Here is an 18686-nt window from a genome sequence, read left to right on the forward strand (position 1 = left end):
TTTCATGTTGTATTTTTATCTGTGGTCTCTGATATTTTTAAGACCACTGTTTATCGATCGGAACTGGAAGACTGATTTTCTCCGAGTTGCCCTTATCCTCTCAGAAAATAAAGATCAATCCAATTGCATGTAATGTAACCGCCAACGTAGGATTTGAATGTAAACTCGCTTTGTATGTGTGTGATAAAGTGTAACGAAAGTTCGATAAATAACTCTTAAATATCGAAACGAATGCAAATATCGGTGATTTATTAGCCGAACCATTTACGAGACTGACCTTTGACGAACCATTTGGCGAACGTTCGTGGCATAAATCATTTCACAGTAGATTAGCGTAGGGGCGCACTTTCGACATAGCGGCTACGACACTCCAGGGAAACGAAGTGTTCTTCCCTAATATCGCGGAAATTAAAGATCCGTTCTCTCGCGGGAACGGAGAACAGCTATTACTGTGCATCGAGGGACAACGGGCATACAATGTCCTCGTCGGCGACAGACCCCTTAGAGCGAACCGAGGGAAGGGACGACGGTAGAGAAAATGTTATCTCGAGTCTGCGGGTGATGCGGCGAGGGTGAAGTCCGACCGCATGGTAGTTCCCGCGAGACCGTCAACTCTCGTAATATCTCGACCATAAATGTTTGAATATGTAGCCCGACACACTCGGCTATATCCTCGCCAAGGTATCTTTATGCAACAAATGTGAAAAATAGGGAGGAAAGGCTTCATAGAGAGAAAAGGGTGAACAGTATGAAAAATGATCCGCATCTCTGAAACAAGCATTATATATATACAAACTACAGTATTTACGAGTTATTTTATAACTCAAATTTTCGTACTCATCTTGCTGAGTTTCATCATTGAGTAAAATTCATTATAATTTCTCAATAGTTAAAAAAAAACATTAATAGTTAGACAATGAGGAAAATTTTCTTCGCCAGTGGATAAATGACAGTATAAAAATTCTTTAACGATAACTGGCAATTTAATTAAAAAGTCAACACGACATTAATAGTTAGATTAGGTATATTGTAATTTTCAAACTCAGTAACGTATCGACTAAAGCATTACATTCAATTTATATACGTGATATATTATACATGCATGAGACATTTCCGTAAAATTGTATGGAATTGTTGTGAAGCTATTAAACAATTTACACATTAGTATACTGATGTATTAAGCATTGTGTGTTGCTAAATTCTCACGGCGCAAGAGGCTTAAAATGAACTTCACCATATTATTAATAACCAAAAATAAAATAGTCGTGGCTCACGACGCTGAGGAGCATCAGCGCGGTCCTGCGGGGCTAATATTAAAAAGGCAACACACGAGATTTCGCGGACGTCCGAAACGTTTTACGTCGGCTCTGCGAGATGAAATTCGGGACGTGCACCCCGTCGAGCCGCGCACACGGTGAAACATATAAGTTCACTCAGCGGGAAACGGATCCCGCGAAAGAGGAACGAGCGGGGGCTCGTCACGACAGGTGTCTGTCTCGTTGCCGTACGTCCGGTGGGATTTATTTCTCTGATAGGTGTAATTTATTCATACGAGTATGCCGTTACATGCACACAAATGAAATAATATACGCGCGCGTCGTTAGTCCTCGGACGGAGAAAGCAACGAGAGCAAACGCCGTAAATCACAATAAAACGTATCGTTTATTAACGATCTCATTTAACCACCGCGGCAATAACGTTTCGGCCGAAAACCACGTCTCCCATATGCATTTTACATGGCAATCGCGCCGTCATTTGTATTCCGACCGTTGCGCGCGTTGCCCGGGCCGTCTAAACCTAAACGATTCCCGGCCGCGGAATCGCCGCCGAATGCGCGATAAATTATCCATTATGCGGAGAATACGCGAGAGATATCGATTGGTATACCCCGCCGAGAACGACGAACGAAACGTCCACCGCCACCGTCCCAACCACAATACAGCCCCTGATGCCCTACGGCTACTAACAACATAGGGTACACCGGACAACAATGGTGGACGTCAAAACGTCCGGGCCGTTAACCTGGCTTACCATCGTCGACACTAATACGCCAAATTGTTGCCCGTCGCCGTCAACCTGGCTAATTAATTGGATAGCGATATGAAGTTTCGTTGCAGCTCACGTTGATGAAATGCTAATTTGGCTTGTTATAAGACAAGCTGTCGGCAAAAGAAAATGGTGTGTCGATCAAAGACCCTTACTTTCACATCGATGTTGCATTATTAGCGAAAGAATCAATTCAAGACGAAGAACGAGAGAGGAAATCGGTATTGATAATTGAAATACAGTGCCAATTATAAATTTATGCAAAATTCTCAACTCGATCTTAATTTGAACTCTTTGCTCTCGAATCTGCGAGGTTTGAAGCTCTCAACCTTAATAATTATCTGAAAATTTAAAGAAAGAAGTAATAAAAAATTAAATTATTCTGATTATCTATAGGTATTGCGAAGGCAAACTCTCATCGATTTAAGTGAGATATCAATCCAACAAAAACAAAGAGATTTTTTCCTCGACAGATTTCGTCTCAATTCTATAATGAATTTGATAAAAACTGTGTTAGAACGCGATTGCGATCACGTAAATCCCTAAAGATGCTTGAACGAAGTCATGCCACGCCGCCATAGTAACCGCTACAGAGACCGTTTGGCGCGGCGCCAACAGAAGATAATTGCTTTAAAGTAATTAGTTACTAGAGTTCACTTCACTCTTACTTGACCGCCTTCTCTCTTCCATCGTCTTTGTGCCTGTCGTCCTCCATCTCCTCATTCTTCTCCTAACTCTCGCCATCGGTAGCAGACGTACGCCCATAAAACGTAATTGCTTTTCGGTTTAATCACGCTTTTTATTGACTGTTTGTCGCGAACGGATATCTGAGCTCGCGTTAGCTACGAGAACCTCGTAACGAATAAAATATTATCTCCTTAGCGAAATACGCCGTCGTTGTCTCGCGGCCATTCGTATACAGTTTATTTCAAAGCATCTTGCGTAAACTATCCGCGATAACGAGCACAGAACACATGTTCTTCTTTCTATATAAAATAACATATATATGTCCAGAATCGTAAAAAAATATATGCAAATAAACTTTTTTATTCCTCATGACCCTCAGGCATCTCAAATTACGTCATATCTTTGCGAATCAGCCTATTAATCTCAAGGACCATTCGTAGCACCTATCTTCATATAGAAGCGTCCCGGGAGTACGGAGACTACTCATATACTACGGAATAATAATGATTAATTTCGAACACGCGTCCTTACCATTTCCCGCAGAATAATCTCTCGCAGAGATCCTCCGGTGTAATATATAGGAACCGACTTCTCTGTATCTGAGGTTTCACATAAAGAAGGAATAAAGGTTAGATAAGACATCGCGAATAAGTGTAATTGTCGGACAACCAAAAATTAAAAACAGGACGGTATCTTGTATTGTAACTATTATCTACGTAATTAACAACGACAAAGACACGTTAACCTTGGTTGGACCACGTACCTTTCTACAATAATTGCAAGTTTTAAAAGGCAAATGGGGATAAATCAAAAGACGAATTTTCTAAACTGTAAAAGAAGGAAATAAAGAAATGAAATCGTTGAAGTTTTTGTTTAACGAATCTTTGCTAGATTTTGCTTTTGTGATTCAATAACTATTTGAATTTGAAACTATTTGAACAAAAAAACGTATATTTATAAAATCACACAAATGCATACATTATAATTCTATACACGCTCGCGTTAGCCGTATTATTGACACGTTAATGATGATAAAAGACACGTTCAGAAATGCTTAAAAATACCGTGGAAATTAAATGCAGTTTCGCGGAGAGCAAAATTTTATGCGGCCGCATAATTTGAGCAGTTTACGAGTAAATGGAAGTAGTTCGGAGAAATTATCGTCGGTCGCAATTTTCGTTCGTTCGTAGCCCGTAGAACATCGGGCTATTAATTTGTACACAAGATTTGCGCGCGCACGCAAGAGCGCAGAAAAAACATGATGCTTCGAGAACAGGGAAGGAGAGGGGAAATAAATGAAAATTTTGCATACCGATTTTTAAGGACGATAGTGGTCTTAATTATGGCACGTAAATTAGGGTACATTTAGGTACATGCTAATGCACGTTTCCTCGATGAAGCATGCAGAAACTGCGCAAACATTGCAGAGCGAATAAAAGAAAACGAAACTGAAACGAAACTGAGAAGAACTGCTTACCTCTCTCCCATCTGGAGAATTAACGTCATGAGCGTGAGAGATCGCCTCACGATTTTTTTCAAGGCACGCGAGTCGAAATTTTTCAGCCATCCTCCCTATACATTCATCACCAGGAGCAAACTCAGGATAAGCGCAATATGCGCAGAAATAGAGTTGTAACGAAGAATCTCGCAGTTTCAATAAAAAGAAATACGCAAAATGCTCGGAAAAAAAATGTATCAGGTTCTTCAATCGCGGTTTTATAATATTTCATTTTACGTATTTTTCTAATTTAATCTTGTAACTCAGAATCGTAACCGATGATTTAATTTAATCAAACGGTCACATTTAATCGAATAATCACATCAAATACAATTTCTTCTTTCAAAGTAATCTCCGGCTGCTATATTGCAGAGCGTTTTTCATTAGGGGTATTCAAATAAGTTAAAGTTTAACGGTTTGACAGGTTATGTCGGGTTAAAGTCGAGTAAAAAGTTAATTAATTAACTTTGGGCGCGTAACTCTTTAAGGTTATGCAAAATACATAAGTGACTCATTAACCTATCACATTAATCTTTGGGTTAAAAGTGTAAAAATTAACTTTTTACTCGACTTTAACCCGACATAACCTGTCAAACCGTTAAACTCTAACTTATTTGAATACCCCTATTGCGTTTTTTGCAATGATAGATTAATCCTCACCAATTCCAATAATTTTCGCGTTTCTAGATTTTCTTGGACATGTTCCGAATACATTCTGTTGCTTCTCGTGTTTTATACTCTCGCATTTCTTCTACTGATAACAACTTAATTACACTCGTTAAGTTAATTATGATATAATTATAAATAAAACAGATTAAAAGACATTCCTGATACCGTGTTCTAAATTTGAGAATGTAATAATAATAAAATAACAGCCAAGATATTAAGAGAGCGAAATGTCTTCATATCGTTCAGTAGGACTGTGTAATCAGGCCTCGGGGGCCGGTTGCGGGTATATGCATGCTTAGAAAACGCCATTGGCATAACTTTGTAAATGTACGCGATATCTAATAACAGAAATACGGGGAGAGGAAAGGGGCGGCGACGAGGGAGTGCGCGCAGAAGAAACGGCAGGATGGAGATTCCAGGATAACCTTCGCATCCGCGGCGAGCGCTTGAACTCCTCTCCGTATATGAAGCGGATTTAATTGGCATAATAAACCTTTAAATAGAAGCCTCGCGCAGAGGAGCGAATGGTGTGTTAAGAGGTCGTTGGAGCCATTTTCTATCTCCTCGCTCTCTCTCGCGGAGCCAGTTTAGATATACCCGAGAGCCTCGTGTACTCGCAAGTACGAGTTACGCCCGGGATGAAAGATTCGCGAGATATTGATGCATGTATAATAAGGGATCGTAATAAATAAGTAGTACTTTAAGACGCGTAGCGATTATTTCATCAATTTCGACTCAGAAACGCATCAGCGCATGTGCAACAGCCACGTTTCGATATAAAATAAATTCCAGTAAAAGAAACTGTGTTATCAGGTTAGATTTAGTCTATTTAATATTTCTTTTCCCTTCCTCCTCCCCACGTTTTCCTTTTTTCTTTTTTAAATTTCGATTAACTTGAACATTATGATCAGTATTGCCTACGCGGTACATCTTCCTCTTAATTTCTAAAAGTCGTTTAGAAGGAAATTGAGTCCGGTTCTGAAACAAGCCGCTCCAGTATTACATCAATCTCGCGCTAGAAATTAAGGCGGAGCCTCGAGTACGGATTCAGTATGCGTAAAGCCAATGTATGCAGCCAAAAAATGTCTCGAGGAAATGAATCGCTTCTTGCAGCATCCTTCGTATCACGGTGCGTTACCGTTAGCCCGGCCCTTGCGATCGCGCCGCGCGCTTCTTTATCTTCTTTTTCCCGTAGATCACGTCCGGTCATCTTCGTCGTCCGACCGCAACGAGAAGCGAACCCGTTCGATATTTCAACAGCGAGACACAGGCGGAGCAAACGCTTGTTACGCATACAGATCTAGTCCAATTCATTTCTCAAACAGCATGTAAAATCTACGTTAATATATTCCCTTCTGTCTCTTCACCTACACCGAACAAGCTCAATTTTAGTTACATCTTGCATTGTTAAAGGAGGAAACTTATATTTAGAGTAAATTGTAGAAAGAATTTAGCAAACTTTCAGAAAGATTAAGAGAAGAAATATATAACATATTACCCCATCATGTTTGAACAATCATTCAATCCAGATAGATATTTCCCAAAAATCACCAAGCGATTATTAAAAAACGACATGTGAAAAAATGCGTATCTTTTTCTGGGCGAATAAAAATTCGGCAGAATCGCAAAGGGTTATTAAACATACTCCGTACCAAAAGAACCCGTAGTTAAGACGCATTACGATGTTATCCTGGATCCGTGCATTCATGGTTCATCGACCAAGCATGACGGGCCGCCGCCGTGCGCAAAAAGGAAATATCCTCGAAGACCACGGGCGATGCAGATGAAGGATTAATTGGTTACAGTTCGCGATGTATACATTCCGGTTTCCTGACGCAATGCGTTCATGCGCGTCTCTGATAATGCTATTATCATTGTATAGCGATTAGGCTGTGGGCCAATTCCGCCTTTTCAAAAAGATTTCCATACGTTTCGTAAATTGCTCCGTTTTTTTCGTTCCGTGTACACATAGCATACACATGCGCGCGCGCACATACACAGCAACGAAAGAGAAATATCGTTTTAATCGACGTGACCAACGGGGTTTACAACTTCTTCGCCGGGATGCAATAGCACGTGACGAGCAGCGAACAAAATGCGAATTTGATTGTTCGGCCGGCAGGCAAAAAAAATCCCCGCAAAAAGTCGTCCAGCGTAACGTGGCTATTTGCAAAATATGCGTCGAGTTGCGCTCTCGTTCGGTACACGCGAGGATAAAATGATAGGCCGACTAAAAATATAGATTTCATCACGATGAAATCGATAACGGCAAACATTCGTTATTTATATAGTATCACTACGCAATTAGAGTGAATATGAAAAATCAGAGAGAGAATCATGTATAAAAAATTAAAGAAAGATTTATATGCAGCACTGCCATTTCCAATTTTATATCTCTCAAATTCGAGCAAGAGAATTTTTTATATAAACAACATATACGATTTATATGATTTATCCATGTAAATGATATTATATAATTTCCTCCAATTTTCTGTTCGAGAAACGAGTTACGTAATTTCTCGTATAACCAATTCAATTATCGTCATATGGTTCGCGATTCCGGTATTACAGGAATTATAAAATCAACACAACAAGAGCAACTGTACGTTAATTAATTAACTAATTAATTAATCTCCGCCAAAAATAGCAGTTTGCGTTTCACGATGGTTTGCGAGTTTCGCCCATCGAGATAATGGACATGGGAAACGGTACCTGGTCTACCTCGAAATAACGCGCGCGACCGAATTACCAGATCCCCGAAATACGGTAAAATTAAAAACTCATCCCCGCCTCTAGACGAGAACCAACGTAATCCGGCCTGGTTTTTAAGGTTTAACACCGGTTCGCGGTTCACGGCGACACGCGCGGAATTTCGCCGGCCAATTAAGCGTAATTTTTCCACTCCAACTAATTTGCGTTATAGTAATTCAAAGCTTGCGGGATGTGCAAAACGCAATTCACTCGACTCGAGTGGCATAATCCAGATTCACCGTTGTCCGCGGAAAAACTGGTTCCGAGGTGTTACGCGTGCAACAGGATTGTTCTAGATTCCAAGGCAGGTTCGTTCAGGCGTTAAAATTGACCCACGAGTTTCAGATAATATCATAATTGTTTAACTATACGGTAATGTCGACGAAAAAAAGAAGTAAAGAGTCTCATAGCAACTTATCGGCGAGGAATTATACCAATCACAAAAGTACGTGTGTAATTATGACACATATTTAAAGTAATAATAATATCGTAAAAAATTAAATCTTTCAATCTTCATTTTCATTGCAAATATCAAACATTAAAATATTAATAAAATCTCTCACAATCATTGTGCAATTCTTTAATGGCCAATTTTGGAGATTAATTAAAGTCATAACTCCTGATATTAAAATATCGTAATAGCTTCGAGCCATAAGTGATTAAAGTTGATCGATGATATTACGTGTATTTAGATCCGTAGCTGTGTTTAAACGCCTATCAGTTTATCAGTTTATTGATTTTCATAATTTAATAAACTGTGTAATTACTTATCGTCTCTTTAATTATCGAACTTTGATAACAAACTTTTAGAATCATAAGCAATAACAAAATACTGCCATACTGTAATTATTTTTTCTCTAAAATGCACTACCAAACGTTAATTTAATCCATGAATAAATTACTATCAAATCTCTCATTTGCATATAAAGTCTACAACCTGTACCTGATTTTGTTTTAAAAAAATTGAGCATTTTGATTAGGAATAAAAATTCTACTTACCTAAACGTTGATTGAAAATAGATTATTTTCGTAATTGCTTCGTAGTTGTCCCGTTATTGCTCCTTCACGATATTCACATAGCACTCACTCGTGAAAGAGCGGTTAATTACAATCACGAGCGCACTAATTATCAGGATACAATCATCGCGCGACACTCTGCACGGTACTCTGGATTTTAATCACGTAACGTATACTTTGTCACGTTGCGAGGAAAGAATTGCGTGAAAAAGGTAAAACGAATAAATCTGAAATAGCAGAGGGTTTTAACGAATCACCGACGTACAAACGCTACATTTATGCTGCGAGATTCACACGAGTATATTAAAAAAAATGTGAAATTAATTATAACTATGTTTAATTAAACTAAATGTCGCAACGCTACTTGATTCGGAATCAACCCGTTACGTAACCGTTACGTTCCGTTAATGACCGTTACTCCACTTACTCAATTCAAAAATTAATGGATAAATTACATTTAAATTGCGGAAAAAATTCAAAGAATATAAGCGATGCAAGATATCTTGAAGAAATAACTATCGACCGTGAATATCGCAACGATTTATAATTCCTTCCCTCTACCGCTTTGATTCCGGCCTCGCGTAAGTAACTCGCATATAAAATGTGTATCGATAAATAGGAAAACGCTTATAAATCATTAAACGCAGGAATTAATCAACGATAATCGCCATTCATAAAAGATTATCGCGTTTGGTATTCTTTGATACTTGTCACAGGTAATGCGACACCGCGGAGCACGGAGCGGCTCACGCCGCTACCTGCCGGCTCGAGGTTCGCCGCACGAATGACCGAGCGACGACATAAACAACGGCGTGCTAATACACTGTACTTAATAACAAACATCAAATTCGTGCGTCAACCGACTTGTTTTGCCCCGAGCATGAAATAAACTAGATATACGCCGAATAGTATGTTTCGCGAATATTAAAGTAGCGTTATTAGAAAGCGACGTGGCACACGGCTTCTCGTTACTTATTCAATTCAATATCATTCCGTGAGGCATGAATTAAAAGAGGGTAGAAATTATAAAAAATCGATGCGATATTTACGGACAATAGTATTCCTTAAACTTTAAATGTTTCGGAATTTAAATGTAATTTAAATTAAACGAAGTATAGGCTCTCTAGACTAAATCAAAGGAAATAAATGAGGCAATCGGAGCCAAGCGCGATTAAATGTAATTTGTCATCATTATTTTTTGAATTCAATAAATGGAATAATTTCTGTCATTAACGGAACGTCACAATGATGAATTGATTAAATCGAACAGCTTTACGACACTTAATTTTATTAATTAATATCTTTTTAATGTATTCATGTCAATCTCGCAGCATAAATGTGGCATTTGTACCTTGGTTCGTTAAAACCGTCAGTCGTTTTAGATTCGTTTGTGTTGCATTAACTTTTCTCACGCAGTTCTTTTGTCGCAATGTGAGATGCACATGTTACGTAATTAGAGTCGGAAGTTCATAAAATGTCGCGCGACCGTCACATCCTGATAATTAGCGCGCGCGCGATCGTAATTAACTATGTTTTTGCAACTGAATATTGTGTGTGAGTGCAACGAAACAACCTGAGAAGAAGAGAAGGTCTGAGAGTCATCGGGTAACGGCGAAGCAACTACGGGGTAATTTATTATACGGCCTCAACACTCTTGTATTAGGATTTTTGATTTTTATTAATCTCTAAAATATACTGTTAAACGTTTATATGGCGAAACCTTGTATATAATATATAAACGACTATTATAATGCGTTATAACATGAATATAGAATATTAAGTCGAATAAAAAGTATGTTTCACGTGACATATTTTCCATGCGACTCTCGTCGAGTTTCACGAATCTTGAAATGTTCGATCGAGAAAACAATTCATATCAAAAGAAAAAGAAATTAGATCTGCCACATATAGGTTTGCGAGTACAACTTTAACGCTGTCGTTATCGCGTTTTGCAGAAGAAAAAGCCGATCAAATATGCAAAAGTCCGCGTAAAAAAAAAAAAAGCAGAGCGTCCGAACGCGAGCGAGAAAGACGACCTAAGATAAAACCTGCATCGGCACTGTCGAACAAACTACCGACGGCTACGATATCGCGGCTATTTATTTCGGCGGGGTCGCATTGGTCTTCCGCCGAACTTTATCCTCGAAACAATTCTACGACCGAGAGTTACGGAGCGAGATTCGTGTTCCGCTTCCAGTTTCGCTTCCTGATAAAAGCGTCGGTCGAAAAATTCAAGAGATACGGGAAGCGGCAAGTAATTTATATCACCGTCTCGAGTAGCGTGTGGAAAAACCCGATAAGCTTGGATTTTCTCGAAGAGGAAACATCGCGGAGTCTGGATTTAGGTTACCATTTTAAAACCAAGCAAAGATGCATACATTTATTTTTTCTATTTAATATATTTAAAAGTTTCGACTATATTTTATAATTGCTTATATTTTCTTATTAAATGAATTTAAATACGTAATAATACTGTTAGTATACCATACCTAAAACTGAAAATTATATCGACGATAAAAAAAATTAAACTGAAAAATAGAACAATCGCGCGTGTACAGGATCTCTGACCAGCCTGCTCCTTTTCCTTAGTCTTTCTTTTTCTTCGAGAAGAAAGATACCGCGCCGAGAAGGATAGAGAGTAACGTGGCCGACCACATAGTACATACAAAATCCGGCTCCAAGCTGGGGTAAGATAATAAATATGCAAAAAGGAGGAGTTTCGATGCCGTAAATAAAAACGAGCGGGCTTGCGTGCTGGCGCGAGAGTCTGCGGTGAGAGAAGATCGCGCGCTCCGAAATAAAAGGACGGCAGGGTGGTGTAACAGAGGGTGGAGGAATGCGAAAAGATGGAGGAAGAGGAGGGGAGAGGAGACACAAAGGTACAGCCATTCTCCACCTTCGTTCGCAACAAGTCAAGCGCGTGTTGTAATCTCTTGATTTAGTTCGACTTAGCTACGATGAATGAGTCTAGTCGGTACTTTTCGTCGATTCGGCAAGTTATTCCGAGGCAAGGCGACAAATCCAGGACAGAAAGCAAGGGATACAGGCGGCGGTTAGATCGGAATCGACGGCGGTTAGACAATCATTCGACAGCGATATTCGCGTAGGACGTCTCTATCGACGGAAGACTGCATACGGCGCGAGCTAAATTTGGAAGCGGCGAGATTCCTCATCGATCTCGAGCTCGTTCGAACGCCATTCATAGCGCGCAGTCTTCGAACGATCGAACTGCTACATTGAAATTTATTTGCGTATCTTCCAAATAATTCGTCTACATAGGTGCGATTTTCTTTCGCTTGACACACCGTCTTAAAAAATCTTGGAGATCACAAAGATAATATAAATATAGATACATAGAAATTTTCTAATATCATATACGAACGTTGTTTTATTAAAATTTGAGATGGCTGAAAGAGGAATGTGAGTGAGATCACAGAGATATTCGCGGGATCTGGAGCTGTCCGACGACCAACAATTTTATTACTAAAATTAATTAATTAAAAGTCATACTGTTTAAAAAGTGAATTTATACTGAAATAAGCGAGACAATCTTTATGGAAAGTCTACTTTACCGTGAAATAAAAGCTTGTATTTGTTATCTCCTGCATTAAAGTAAAAATATGTAGTTTTGGACACGTACTCATGCATAAAATTCGAACAAGCGAGAACCAAATAGTGATGTACCGAAGTGATTATACGGACATTGTTACAAACTTCTAATACCCTCGTTTACTTAACGCTGTCGTTTTGCGTAATAATGTTCGCCGGTTAATACGCAATTTTAATCGGATATTACAACATAACAACGTGTAGTAAGCAGCGCTCTATCGTCGTATGTTGTGCAGACAAATCGATAGATCATCCCCGGTTGCGTACCGCGCCAGGGTATTTCGCTACAGGGTATTTCGCACTCACCTGTACTCGCTGTCGATGCCGATCTTGTTTCCGCTGCCGCCTCTCCAGTTCCTCCTTCCTCTCGATCAGCGACCTTATCTCGACAGCCGCCACGGGAGCCGTCGTATCGTCGGGCACATTGCCGCACGAGGGTAATCTTCTCAACGTAGGAATTGACTCCTCCTCCTCCCCCTCGCTATAACTTTCTACCAGGAGTTCCGAGTCGCTCTGGAAGTGAATTAATTCCATTCCTAGATAACGAACCAGGCAGGGATCGGATTTATAACGGATTGAAAATTCCGAAAAGAAAAATCCCGACCTTTAATTTCGCTTTGACATTTCGTAATTACTCTATCGTCACTGTTTACATGACGTTTACAAACTTTTGATATTCGCGCGATATCCACTTTTATTGTTATATGCCAGATCAATTGAAGATAATTTTAAGATAGACCATGGTCGTTCTTTCGCTGCTTTAAAAAATTCGGATTAAGAATTTGCTGGGACTCCCAGCAATCCTCAGCGCGCTGAATGCGTTTTCTTTAGAAGGAGAGGAGGTGGGACTGTAGATTTACGACAGTTACCACTTACCTGTGTCGGCGGCGAACTCGGTGAACTCGTGCTCGAAGCCTCGACCACGGAAACATATTCGCTGACGCCGGTCTCGCTTTTCTGCAATTTCAGCACCGGTGTCTCCAAGCCGCACAAGAACACTTGACCGAAGAAGAGAATCTTGCTTATCCTGAGGCACATCTGAGCCACTTCCTGAAAACACGTTGCGAGTTTAACCAACCCGTGGAAGTCGAGCGACCCCGCGCGCGGATATCCCGGTATATAACACTGGTATACTAAAAGTCCCTTCCGGAACTTTGAAATATCTCGAGATAGGAGACTCTGTTTTAAGCATATTTAAAGTTTGTTACCAACAAGAAAAGCACGTATCTCGCAGATACGTATATCAGTGCAATTACTGAAGATATTACACAATGTAAAATTACCATATCTTCTGTTTTCTCCACGTAGCAAGGATCCTGGGGATTCAGCATGAGAGGAGTGAATCCAGCCAACGTGATATCTTCCGGTAGTTTTACGAGTTCCAAGTCTGAAATCAAATGTAGAAAACCGGTGTACATCCTTTATGCACGAGGATCGATGCTCCTTGTAGAAAGTTTTGCGATCGTGCCAAGTCAGATCCTCTTTCAGAAGCATACGAATAGACCCTGAATTTACATTATGATCGACGCATAAAGATCTATATCACGTATCGCGAAAGGAGCTCAGACGTTTATGCAGCACGATTTAAAATCGATAAAGTGTGATCGCGTAAAGTGTGTTCTGACGATCCGTTGTTTTTCATGTCCGACATTAAGATTTTATAATGCAACATGTGCGTAGATAAATCATCAACAATAAAATTGCACTTAGCAATAAAATCGTATAATAGTGATATTTGATATTAGATATTTTTGTCAATAACGCACAGAGTTCTCTAAACCTTTTGCATCTACACTTAAAAAAAAAATCTATACTAAGCAAATATAAGCGCAAATAAACGCGAATGAACAATTTGCTTAAGTGCGAACTCATTATCGCGTCGCCAGTACTGACGGCGCTGTTCGCCGTTCGTCGAAATAAGTTATTCACTCGTCCACGTTCATTTACTTCATCTGAATCCGTCTTTAAATACTTAATTGTTTAAATTTAAGTAATTAATCATGAATAAACTCAATTAATTGCTAACAACGCTTCTGGGCAGGTAACAGTAGCGTTAACGAAAGGCCGAGATCGAATTACGGCTTTGACAAACTTATTAATTCTAGTCAGCCATGTGATCGGCCGTACCCTCGCCGATATGCGCGTATAATGATATTCACTATGAGCCACGCGTATTGACGTCCGCGCATACGTACTCGGTTTAGAGGTAAGTGTACCGCGAGCAAGGACGCGCCGTGAAACTGGAACGCTCGTTTCCAAGCGACCGGACCCGTTGGAAGACCCAGTTCGAGACCGAACTCGCGATCGCGTCTGGTGATCTGTCGAAAATAGAAAATTTTGCCGCGTATTCCGCTCGCGAAAAGCGTACGCACTCGCGACCGATCGCCGTGGTTCTTGTCGGTCTGCCAATGATCGTTGACAACTGCTATTAGAACAATCCTCAAAGGTTCAAAGCCGACAGAACTAAAATTAGTTTTAGTATCGAAAAATATACAAATCTAGCCCTCAACACTTTTGTGATAAATAACATGACGCTGTGTCCTTTCGTCACTTTTGAGAACCATTAATGTAATATTCTTCTCGAGCAAAAATTGACCCCAAAAAAATTATATTTGTGCTATTTTAGAGAATTTACTCTAGAATGATAAACTATCGTCAGTTCTATCTCCACAGCTTAAAGAGTTTAATGAGCCGGTTGGACGTATCGACAATGCATGCTAAATTCGTACAGATGTAATCACCAAAAAATCTGCGAAAGATGCAAAGCCGGGTCGTTTTCGTGGCGAGGTCTACACGTGAATGGGCTTCGAGGCAATGCAATTTGTGTATTCATAACATGCGCGCGGCATGCATATAGTGGCGATGTAGCTCGCACGCACGCTGAAAGACCATTGGCCACACGCTAGTAAACGGCTGCAAGAGAATGGCATTGCAGTGGTCATGTCGAACGTATTCACCGTTACGCAACCGTCGCGCCAGCTATCTACGGGTCAACAGACCGGGCACCGGCTTCACCGACTTCGAGGAACGCGACTTTTTCGATTAAGTCTGGTCCAGGTCAGCCCGCGAGAATCGCTCGCATCCCATCCGTGCGTTTCGTTCGGTTGCCATTTCTCTCACTGTTCGCGCGCGCTGTCCGCGTGAGCGTTGAAAAATAAACGTTATCGAGATGCAGAAATAAATAAACTTAAATTAATGGACTTCACTACTATTAGTTAATCATAATTAGCAATGAGTGAATTTGTTAAAATTTTTCGCTAACAAAGTAATAACTCTTATATTAAATAATGTTAGAGAATTTGTTAAAATAAGGATATAATTAAAATTTTAATTATATCCTTTTTCGATTTATTTGAGCTCCACTTTTGTGAATTATGTAATGCTATTGAACTGATTTTTCCGACATCACAAATCGAATAACTTGTTTCGATTGGTTTCGTGATCGGACATATTTCGCACAAATGTGAAAAAAATTAAATTAATACTGCTGACTTGTGTCAACTTCCGCGATGTATAAACAATTCTGACGATTTTTTAATTTGTTCTAACATGTTTCTCTTTAGGTAAAACAATCGGCAATTGTCATTGGGTTGGGCAGAAATTATTTTCGCATAAAAGATAATCGGAAACATTCCTTTACCTTCTTCACGATCTTCCGTATCCTTGCCTTGGATTAGAGTCGTCCTGGTGTAATTTAATTTCTCTAGAAGGTTCACCATCGTCGCCAGTCTGCTCCACGCGTCTCCTGGCGGCCTGCAACAAGAGGATCGAATTATAAGCTTCCTCTAAATTTCGTAACATTCATTAAGAATAGCTAAAGTCCGAAGGAATGTTCACGGCTGCACGTCACGATGAAAGTCCATCGTGATTTGGCAAAACTCAAACGAATTCAATCGTTCTTCTAATACATAATTCAAAGCTAAGAATGAGGAAGGAATTCGATAATACCAAGGTCCAATTCTTTCTACATGATTAAACCGAGCTCGCTTCGGAGATTGAGTCATCGATCGAGTGATTTATAATTTACGCCGCATTGAATTGCGGTATAATGATCTTTAATTCCCTAAATTATATTTTTTACCGGGCTTTCGAAGATTGCTTGACGCCACTTTGGCGCCGCGAGGCCGACGAACTTCTTATACCTCGAAATAATATTCGGGACTAATTTTCTACGGATTTCAGATTCCTCATTATTGTTTTTGTAAGAGTGACGGCGTAAATTGCCCGACAACCCGTGAGGTTGCCGGCTGTGCAAACAACACTTGCTCAAACATTTGCTTATGAAAAAAAATAATCAGGTAAATTGCTACTTGATTTTCTCTGCTACCGGCTTACCTGATGGCGTGTACTTAACACGAGGTAAATATTTTCGGTTCTGGATCATTCGTCACGCGACGAATTTTTACCACAAGGGTACCACAATTACCGTGTTCGACGTGACCGAGGCTCCCGAAGAAATTCCGTTTGCCAAAAATACAGTTTCGATGCGTTGCACGAAGATGCATCGAAATATGTCGGAGATTCGCGGCTTCCGCGTGAACGTGACGAAACGCACGTTCGCATTTTCGCACGCCTTCGCGTGGGGGACGTATCGCAATTTCGCGTATTTACGGGGAGATACATAAATCTGAAATCCGAGAATGAGCGCAATAAAAAAAAACGGGCAACTGATAAAATTTATATCTAACCATTTGCGGCACTCGAAGGTGGTGTCGCGGGGGAAAGGAACACGGGTCCTCGTACGAATGTGATATATCCCCGCGCGACTATTCATTAGCAATGTCGAGAATTACGTATTGAAAATTATTACGGCATAGGGACCCGCGTAATGCGCGCGGTGGATGATAATAATAATAATAGATCACGGATTTATACATTTAATGTACTTCGTATGACCGGCGGCGGCTCGTTCCGCCGACGTTATTAATGATCTACCCGCGGCAGGGCATACGTTACCATTTACCACTTCCGTATTACTGTAAAGCCAAAGTCGCTCGTTCAATTAATTCTTTCGTCGCGCATAGCGGCTCTAAGAGCAAATTCTCATTGTACAAAACAAGAGCATTTAATACCGGAAATATGCAACGGTTATATTCTTTATGTATTAATTCTGTGTGTTAGTGCTTCTTTACGAAATAAGGCGACATTACTTATTGCTCGCCTCGCATCATAAAAGAACGGACTTGTCATAAATTTTTGGCGTGTAAACTCCGTTCCAACATGCAGGTATAGAATCTCATATGATACATATGCACGACCACGATGACGATGCGCCGAAGGAGATCACGTGAGAATCATAAGGGGATTTTACCGATCGCTTAATTTCGCGACAGAGCAAAAGTGCGTGCAGTTTCCGGCGCGATTTATCGGCCGGCGTCACTAAAGGTCATCGATTAATCGTGTCTGCCATGGGACTCGCCATCGCGAAATCCGCGTCCACGTTTGCAGCATCGAAATGGTCGCACGCCGTTCCAAGTGCAACGATGATCAAGATCGAGAGAGGATCGGCAATCGCGCGTCTCGCGCTGCGCGGCGTCCTTGTCAAGGAAACGCTTGACTCACGTAATTGTTAATCGCTAACGAGCAACAATGATTAACCTATCCCCGGCAGATAGTAGCTGTTGGTTACGCAAAAAAAAAACCTGCGTCTCGAGACCGACGTTACGAGAGAGAACGAGAGACAGAGAGCAAGAGAAAGAGGGGAAGAGGGAGCCTTGAGGCTCGTTTAATGGACAGTAGATTGCATCAGTCGGACAAGCGTGACTCTCGCGCTCTTATCCCTCTCTCTCTCTCTCGCTCTGTCTCTCTTACTGGCTCTCTTATTCTTCTTTTATTTTATCTCATTAGCGAAACTCGCGCCGAGAAGCGACGACGCGCCGTGCGTCGATAAGATGAACGGCGCACTGCTCTCTCTCTCTTTCTTTCTCTTCTCTCGTCTTCTCTGCGAGCGCGCACGAAGCGCGCACCAAAAAGTATTCGCTCACGTTTGCGTATGATCAATTCGAAACGCGCCGACCCGGCCCCTTTGTGAAATGCTGGCCTGCGGAGCTCACGAGCATTTGCAGGGCGTCGCGATTTTCCCGTGCTGTTAGGTCCCTTATTTAATGACGTGATTCAGCGCGGGGCACGTTAGAATTCGGGGGTTCAACGAGTTCGTACATACAAAAAAGTAAATCAAAATATTATTCTAATAAGTTTTCAACAAGTAGAAAATTAGAATAAAATAAAATCAGATAAAATTGAAAGATCGTAAAATATTGCGCTCAAAAGCATCATGATTTCAACTGTTGTCTAATAAACTTCACGATATTAATTTTTTATATCATTTCTCTGTAATATTTGTCTTAGATTCATTTATCTTTCCTTAATTCAAAACTGTACTATACACTAAACATGCTAATTACGAGTT

At 40.4% G+C, this 18686-nt stretch overlaps 1 protein-coding gene across 3 annotated transcripts in view; it reads right to left on the reverse strand.

Annotated features, from left to right (window-relative positions):
• The window catches only part of LOC112461667 (telomerase-binding protein EST1A), an 86379-nt gene that overhangs the window by 18124 nt on the left and 49569 nt on the right, over positions 1-18686 (reverse strand). For all 3 annotated transcript variants that reach the window (XM_025026998.1, XM_025026997.1, XM_025026999.1), the window contains 4 exons: positions 15918-16030; positions 13561-13664; positions 13154-13327; positions 12584-12790 (listed from right to left, as the gene is read on the reverse strand). In XM_025026998.1, the coding sequence (XP_024882766.1) occupies positions 12584-12790; positions 13154-13327; positions 13561-13664; positions 15918-16030 (598 nt within the window). The remainder of the gene's footprint in view (positions 1-12583; positions 12791-13153; positions 13328-13560; positions 13665-15917; positions 16031-18686) is intronic.

The sequence above is a fragment of the Temnothorax curvispinosus genome, unplaced genomic scaffold, assembly GCF_003070985.1.
Source record: "Temnothorax curvispinosus isolate PA1 unplaced genomic scaffold, ASM307098v1 QBEX01011568.1, whole genome shotgun sequence".
NCBI classification, from domain to species: Eukaryota; Metazoa; Arthropoda; class Insecta; order Hymenoptera; family Formicidae; genus Temnothorax; species Temnothorax curvispinosus.